The sequence below is a fragment of the Sinocyclocheilus anshuiensis genome, unplaced genomic scaffold, assembly GCF_001515605.1.
Source record: "Sinocyclocheilus anshuiensis isolate Anshui unplaced genomic scaffold, SAMN03320099.WGS_v1.1 scaffold68, whole genome shotgun sequence".
NCBI lineage: Eukaryota > Metazoa > Chordata > Actinopteri > Cypriniformes > Cyprinidae > Sinocyclocheilus > Sinocyclocheilus anshuiensis.
The window spans coordinates 2,040,444-2,049,071 of NW_015555741.1; the positions used below are offsets into that span (position 1 = coordinate 2,040,444).

The 8,628-nt window shown below is 35.5% G+C and overlaps 1 protein-coding gene across 3 annotated transcripts in view; it reads left to right on the top strand.

The window, feature by feature from the left end:
• iftap (intraflagellar transport associated protein) overlaps window positions 1–7,850 on the top strand; it is a 15,917-nt gene extending 8,067 nt beyond the window's left edge. For 2 of the 3 annotated variants that reach the window (XM_016466760.1, XM_016466759.1), the window contains 4 exons: window positions 1,731–1,805; window positions 2,711–2,765; window positions 6,612–6,751; window positions 6,883–7,850. In XM_016466760.1, the coding sequence (XP_016322246.1) occupies window positions 1,731–1,805; window positions 2,711–2,765; window positions 6,612–6,751; window positions 6,883–6,993 (381 nt within the window). In that variant the 3' untranslated portion in view covers window positions 6,994–7,850. The remainder of the gene's footprint in view (window positions 1–1,730; window positions 1,806–2,710; window positions 2,766–6,611; window positions 6,752–6,882) is intronic. The other variant, XM_016466761.1, reaches the window with a different exon arrangement.
• Window positions 7,851–8,628: the final 778 nt, after the last annotated feature.

The following is an 8,628-nucleotide window of genomic DNA, read 5'->3' on the forward strand; positions in this document are numbered from 1 at the left end:
ATGCAGGGTCAGAAAGCTCTCGGATTTCATCAAAAATATCTTACTTTGTGTTCTGAAGATGAACGAAGGTCCTACGGGTTTGGAATGACATGAGGGTGAGTAATTAATGACAGAATTTTCATTTTTGGGTTAACTATTCCTGTAAGCACCACTCAAGTTTTATCAGAATGCAGCTAATTGGCAATGGTCAAGCAATGACACATCTACATGCTAAAATTCACTTAGAACCTATTAGCAATCATATAGCAATGCTCTGGCAACCAAGCATAACAGCCCAGAGTCTATAGTATAGTATATAGTATCTATAGTAACCACAGATCAACATGCTAAAAATCACTCGTATAACCCTTTATAAACCAATGCTCTGTCAGCGAATCACAACAACCTAGCTTTTTGGTGGAGACTTTTGTACATGCATTCTGAAGAAAATGTGCTTGCAACATCACTGACTATTGCAAACTCCTATAAAACACGTTTCTTCAGTGAGTGTCCATTATAAAACACTTGCCAGACATGTGACCATACTGAAATGTGCTCGTGCAAAGAGCTATTAGAGAGCGCACATACAGTACACGGTCTGTTTGTATGCACAATAATAATAATGGACTCGCGCATGTCTTATAATGTACGACTCCTGTATGTCACTGTAATCGTCTTTACCTCCATTGCAGTCATCATCCATGTAAACTTTACTGGTAAGATACTGGTTTGCTTTATTCAGCCCATACAGGCTAGTTCTGAATTCATATTTCTTATTAATAGAGGTATGATTGTTCCCACCAATCTCTGCACAAGTTAAGGTTGTGTATGATGACGAAATCACGGTAGTGCTAGCCCTCCTGGAACTCATAAAGATTGCATTGCAGTGCCTTTGTTTGGAAGCCAATGAGAACAGTCTGGGCGATTCTCAGCCAGAGTGAAATTGTCCAAAGAGGGGTGGTACTCCACAAAATGTGACTTGACGCTGATTGTACTATATATCCAGAGGCAGAACAAACAGTCTAGAAAGGTGACAATTGTGGTTGAATGTGACAGAAAAAAAAATCCTCCCTTTCATACTTTGTGGTGCATCGCCCTATCGCCTTAATGAAGAAAATGCCCCTGCTAGCAACCATGTAGAAACATATAGCAAAGCTCTGGTAACAACAACCTAGCTTTGTGGCTGAAACTTGTTATATGAAAGCACCACTTTCTTCAGAATGCATCCACCTACAGTAGCAACACACTGAAAATGGCATGGAAACCCTTAGCAACTTAGCATTGTAGTGGTGTCTTTAGTATGAGCAAGCACCACTCAAAATATTAAAAATATTCCCCATTTTTCTTTATGTTCTGTCTTTTTGATGTATTTCTTCCTCAAGACTTTTGGAATTCTCCTCTCAGTGTATTGGATGGCTTCATTGCAATGTGTGTTTTGCTTATCTGTCTGTCTGTGTGAACGGTGCTTAAGATTCCCTCCTGGCTTGTGTATTGATCTCAGTGGGACTCTGGCGAGCCACAGCACTGGTTACTGTCAATAACGCAAAGCACATCAGCTAACATTCCAGGCTAGTCGATGCTAAAAAAAGCCTCTGCATTATTTAGCTCCCTGCCACCAGGAGAGAAAAACAGCTGTATTGATTATAATGTTGTTTTGATTGTAATTACACCGATTCACATGGCTGCTGTCATTTCAGAGCATCATTAAATGAAATGAGATGGTGAGTTTATGAGTTTGTGTGTTTGTATAGGTGCTGCTGGATGGCGGTTGTGTTGGAGGAAGACTGGGCGGCCCATCAAACTCTGTTCCAGACAGACTTGTGAAGGTAAACAGTTCTTTGGAGATGCCTATAATCTGAGATGCCTGTAAACATGCTTTATTTCATTCAGAACCAAACAAAGGCAATGTTAGCCTACTTAATAATTGTGTTTATAAGCTCATTACGGTATGCTAAGCTAACTTCAACATTATTTGGATCGATTGAGTTCAATCTAATAAAAAAGAATTATGCTATTGTATTTTTAAGTTCATTAGAGTAATCTTGGAGTCTATAGACTTCAATTTAATAAAAAAGGACTATTTTACTTAACATTACTGAGCTGACGTTAACGTCAAACTGCAATCAAGACTTCAGTCTAATAAAAACTGACTATTTTACTTAATATTGTGTGCTATGTATGTTTAAGCTAATTAGGGTATGATAAGTTAACATGAACTTTAAACTGTTGGAATCAATTGAGTCAACCCTTCAATCTAATAAAAAAGGAATGTTTTTCTTAATGTTCTTGTGTTTATAAGCGAATTAGAGTATGCTAAGCTAGTGTTAACATTAAACTGTTGAAGTCAACTGATTCAAGATTTCAATCTAATAAAATGGGACTATTTTGCTTAATTGTTTTGTTTTGAAATTTTAAGCTAATTAGAACATGCTAAGCTAACATTAAACTGTTGGAGTCAGGATTTCACGTAATATTTACCTGTGCTATGCATTTTTAAGGTCAAGAGTATGCTAAGCTAGAAACATTCTGTTGTTATAGCTTAGAAACATGTTAACATTAAACTTTATGGGAAGTGCTGTTAGCTGAGCAAAATGTTAACATCTAACTGCATTGTACAAATCAGTTGTGAATGAAATTTTTGTGTGAAGTAACAAAACTAATTTGCTAATTCTAATCAATTGTAATTGTAAAATAACTGTTCATAAAATATAGTTTTTTCCCCCCTTGGCAGTTTGATAATTATCTGGGAGATTCAGAGGATGAAGAGGAAAATGCTGACACTACAGGTGTTTATTACTCTAAAACGTAACAAATTCAAATACTTGACACTTAACAGTTTATTTTTGTTGATTACAGTGGCCTAGATGCACATTTGGAGTCTTTATTTACATTTTAACAAATTATTTTCTCATGTAAAGCACATCAATTCTCGTCATCTTTTTTATATTTGACAGCAGCTTCAAATGGAATTGGATCTATCACAAATTCATGTAAAATTCACATAATACACATTGACATGTTGGCATCACCTGTATGGGTGTATTTTAAAAATGGGAATAGCGAGGCATGCTGGCATAAATATTATTTTCATGTGCATATGTAAGGATTGCATGGGCTCACCTTACCTTTAATAGGGTTTAGTGGATATCATGTGCATGCCATTTTTTGTAATTAGAGCTGTCATACAGCTTGATTTAAATATATTACCATTTATTACACATATTCAATGCATGCAAATTCCAAACCGCTCCCTCGTCATTAGAGCCGGGGGCAAGCACTCGCTTGGCGAGGCTTAACGCTTGCTGTGCAGGCTTGTAATGAGTCGCTCTTTTCTGCAGTGCCAGAGAGGCTCATTTAAACTCCAATGACCAGTTTAATACAAAAATAAATAAAATAGTTGGAGGAATGAAAGCCTCTTTTGATTGGAGAGGCTTACTGTTCAGAGCAGGGCTTCCGTGTTTTTCGGTGTTTGTCTGTGATCAGAGTGTTAATTCAGAGGAAAGGGTGTATGTAAAAGTCATTAGGTGGCGTGTTTATAATGGCAGTCGTATCCACAGAATAACAACAAGATGCATGCTAAACTTGAAGTTAATTAGCATGAATAATCATGCCACTGCTTGTTGGTGATGGTAAAAATATCCTTTGCCGGGAGTTGGCAGGTCGCTGTTGGCATTCTTGTCCTAATGTTGTAGGTGTTTGGTGTTATAACTTTTGAAAATCTGACAGAATTTTTTTTTTTTAAATAATTGTTTTGTTTAATGAAAAAAATTAATGTTATTGCTAAAAATTAGGCTAAATAAATAAATAAACAAATAAAAACTTTCCAACCGTTTGGTGCTGCAAGTTTACTAATTGAACAAAAATTACGGCAAAAAAATAAATAAAATAAAATAAAAAAAGAGTAAAAAGAATGATTTTTTTCTTCAAAAAGTGAAATAAAAGTTTCATCAGGAACTGGCCTAAAATAAAATGAAAAATACACTTTGAACAAACTAAATATAATTACAGAAAAATGTATTTCAGTTTTATAATTTCAGTTCATTCTGGATTGTCTGGTTTAGTTATTAATCTCTCAAACTTGATTATTGATGCACTCTGTCAAAAAAAGAACTTTATTCAGGAGGAGGCTACTAAGGACATGGTTAACAACCAATAACAGTTTGCTTTTTTTGAATGTCACATTTAGTAAATATAAACTCAGTGACAGACTACGTTGTCATGTCTTTTGATTGAATCAGTTATACAGTCAACTGAATCAGTTTGTTCAGAAATGCTGCTTCATTCAGGAAGGAGACAAATGGCTTAATGAGTGAATCATTAATTAGATTCATTCAAAAACTAAAAACATTGATTCATTGAGGACTTAAACACCACAGTTGTTTGTTGTTTAGAAAGACGCAGCTGGAACAGTTTGTGTTATGTTAGAAGGAATGAAAAGTAAAACTATGCTAACACTAAATAAAACCTATTTTATTATATGAAAAAAGAAATAAAAACTATTTATGCACAATTAAAAGTAACTGAACCAAAATGCAAATTTAAATAAAGAAACTATGAATTTTTCAAAACTATAATAACCTTGATGTGAAGGCCCGCACCTTATCCTTTATGTTAAGGGATAGCTCACCCAAAAATGAAAATTATTCTTACCTTCCATAGACAGCAACGCAACTACTACGTTCATGGCCAAGAAAGGTAGTAAGGACATTGGTAAAATAGTCCATGTGACATCAGTGGTTCAACCGTAATGTTATGAAGCTACGAGAATAATTTTTGTGCGCAAAGAAAACACATTATGACTTTATTCAACAACCTCTTCTCTTCTCGCTTTCACAAGAGTACCATGACGTACCTACGGTCTTACGGGTTTGGAACAACATGAGGGTGAGTGATTAATGACAGAATTGTAATTTTTGGGTGAACGATCCCTTTAAGAACTATTGCCTTTACTTAAGGGTTCAGCGCCACACCGGCGATCGGCATCCAGATGAATCTTAAAGTGGATTGAGGGGAAGGCGGTTTTGGTCAAAGCAGATCAAGGCTCAAGAAGAGCTACCTGGTATCTACAGTTTTAATGAAACACGCCTCTGCTCGCCTGTCAGGGAGGTTCACGGCACGGCGTAACAGCATCAGCCTTCAGATTCATTAGCGGCATGAAGCTTCTTCCCGTGTTTCTTTAGTGAGCTGGTTAATGATCTTGTTTTTGAGACCACCTTGTTCTGAAGGCCGTGGGTGTGTGGGGATCCTTCACTCACACACATATGGTGTTTGCATACACTCAAACAAACATGCAGAAATGCACGCTACACCCTCAGATGCCTGGTCCTCACCCAGCAGCTGAGACTATGGCTTTCACTGTGCCAGTAATTAGATCTTTAATTAAGATCAGCATCAGCTGAGCTCTTGCCAGGCCTGATGTCTTTCTCTCACATACACATAAACTACTGCAAAAATCCACTGAGAGACAGGATGTAAACAGCTTATTAGCACATCAGTCCTTCTTTTATGACATAAAGTGTAAGTTCACTCAAAATGTATTTATTTTGATGTTGTTTTAAACTTTATTTTTCTGTTGAACGCAGAAGATGTTTTGCTAAATGTCCAAGTTGCTCTTTTCCAGAAGGCTCTAAACTCCCAAAATAGGCTTTCAAATATACAGAACATTTGAACTCCTTCCAGTCAAGGGACATTTGTAAACAAAAAAACAACTAAAAAATTCTGACATTTCTTTGTGTCAAAGAAATCACGCGCGCGCGCACACACACACACACACACACACAAAACAACCTAAATTGTCCACCACACTTTGAACAAAAACTACATATAATTACATAGAAATGTATTTCATTTTCATAATTTCAATTAATTCTGGATGGTCTGGTTTAGTAATTAATCTCCCAAATCTCCGCCTACGCTGAGACTTTCACTTGCTCACAAGAAACAGCTAACATGAAAGTTTCTTGTGCATACACAAAAGTCTCAGGGATTATGTATTTTTGCAAATTTGACTTTTTTCACTTTACGACTTGTAACAAAATATAACTAGAATTTTCTTTTTCTCACAAAAAATTATTGAATGGCTTCAGAAGACACAGAATATTGTCTAAAGTCATATTTTTTTGTTATAATTGGAGCTTGACAATCATCCACTTTCATTATATAGTAACCTGCAACACAGACATTCTTTAAAATATCTTCTTTTGTGTTTCACGGGAAGAAAGAAAGAGTTTTGAACAACAAGAGGGTGAGTCAATAATGACAGAATTTTTATTTAAAAGAGACAGTGCTCATTAAACTACAGTCAAGTACTGTAAATAAGCCAGAGTTAGCCAAATAGACAAATTTTCATCGGTTGCCTCGTCAGACTTTAAGGTGGCAACCTAAAATTGATCACAAATAACAATCATAGTTGTTTATAGTTTATAAAACATGCATCAACACAGTAAAACTGAGCATATGAAATGTAGAGAAGAACAAAATGAACAGATTTAAATACATTAGAACAGTATAATACCAAATCAACAGATGAATACATAAACAGTACCAAAGATAATGATGAGAGTGTCAGAGATATACACATTCACTTGTAAAAGAAGAAACAGTTTGCAATGAATTTTGTTGTGTGTTGTCAGGCACATGTACGCTACCAGGTGAGATTGAAGAAGATCTGATAGCTGTCTCCTCTTCATCGCTCTGTCACCACACACTGCTGGAGATCTCCTCTACTTTCACAGACCAGAGGACACACACTCCCAGTGCAGCTGAGAACCAGGTACACACACACACCAATGCGTCTCTCTGAGAGCAGTCAAGCTTGGGAAGAAACCCAGGGACTGAGATGCCCTTTTCTGTTGCATTTCACAGAGACTCTGTAAAATCCTTCATTAACTTTTGTCATTCTAGGATGAAAGTGAGGAGGTTGTTCCTTTCCATCTGGATGAGAACTTTGATTATGATAACGTTGTGCTGTCTAGCAAATACACCATCCAGGAACAGAGCGGCAGACCATCTTGAGCTGTAAATGAGCGTAACTCTGGCAAATGCTTTTAAAAACTCAGATTTTTACGGAGTAAAGTCCTTGTTAACATGATAGAAAGGTTTTTATTTCGCCAAAGAACTAGAGGGCAGACAGATAGGCTGTTTTGAGTGATAATTCTGCAGTTTGTAGCATCTGTACTACTCAATAAAGTATGTTAGTGTCTCTGTTTTCAAAGAGACAATTAAATTGAATACACTCAGTCCAGTTTTACATTTAACTGACAATTAGATGAGCAGGACCAAGCTAGAAACCGGAAATAAGCATGAAACGGTGTCCACAACCCATATTTTTTCCATAAAGTGACTTCTGAGAGAAGACATGGTTGTTTTGAAGAATCCTTTATAGAAAGAAAATAGTCCATTTTAATTTTATTAAGGACTTTAAAAGTACTTTAATTTGCTTAAACAAACCAAAAGATGCGTATTTGTCTTTTAGTCCAAATCAAATGTCATTATGATTATTAATGTTGTTATTATTTTACAACTAGCTAGGCTTAGACGTTTTCATTTTCTGACTCAGCAGCTCAAATTGGTGGCCTGTGGTGCAGCTCTTTTTCTTACGTACTTGGAAAAGTAATTAATTGCTCGTTCTGTCTTACTGTGTTTTATTCACTGGAACAAAACGCTCAGGGAGGTTTTTTCTGTTCTATGTAAAAACCTCCTAACCTGAATAAAAGGTCAAAACATGATGGTCTTTGAAAAGAAGTTGCTCCCCTTTTTCTTGTCTTGATCGTTTATTTTGACATCTCTGAGAATGTCCATGCGTACCGTAAAAGAGTTTTCTAGCTGTTTCCCAGCATGTTTCCTCACATTTTCACCACCCTTACCTTCATTTCCCGCTTTTTTGTCTTTTTTCTTGGTACTCTGTGACCCAGAGCTTCCAAAGAAAAAAAAGAAAGAAAAAGAAGTACTTTAAACTTTTTTTTTTTCAACCTGTGCTAAAACATCAAGGGAGAAATGTTATTTTCCCAAACTTTAGTGAGCTGCCTGTGAAGGGAGTTTTTTAAGGCATTTAAATGATTTTGCCTCCTTTACACTTAAATAGTTTTAATATTTTTATATTAATATTTAAAAGTATTTTTATGACTACTAATAAAATCTTAAGAAATATATACTGATAATGGACAATTTTAAAAATAATAAATATAATTTTCATTATTAATATTTGATTTTTCATTATTATGTTTTTGTAAATATATTTAAATTTTATATAAAAAATGTTTTTTATTTAAAATGTAAAATGCAGCCTCTCTAAAATTATTATTATTATTTTAAAGATAAAGTTAGCCTGTGATATTGGCTAATATTTGGCAAATGAACTCTTCATATATATATATATATATATATATATATATAAAAAAAGAGCTGATTGCCGTGCATTATTTTCCACATATAGTGTGATCTGAACCCTAAACACGTTTTGTCAAAAAAGCCGGTTTTTGTCCACTTATCGCGAGTTCACGTTTTACTGCAGGAGCCGACAAGCGCCCTTGTTGTTTTTGAACAGAAGCCGATAAGTCCATTTTAGCGAATCAGCACGTTGTATTCAGGTCAGGTGACAAGGCTACTTTCACTTTGAAAAGACGTGCTAGCTGAGAGGAGTTTTGTCAA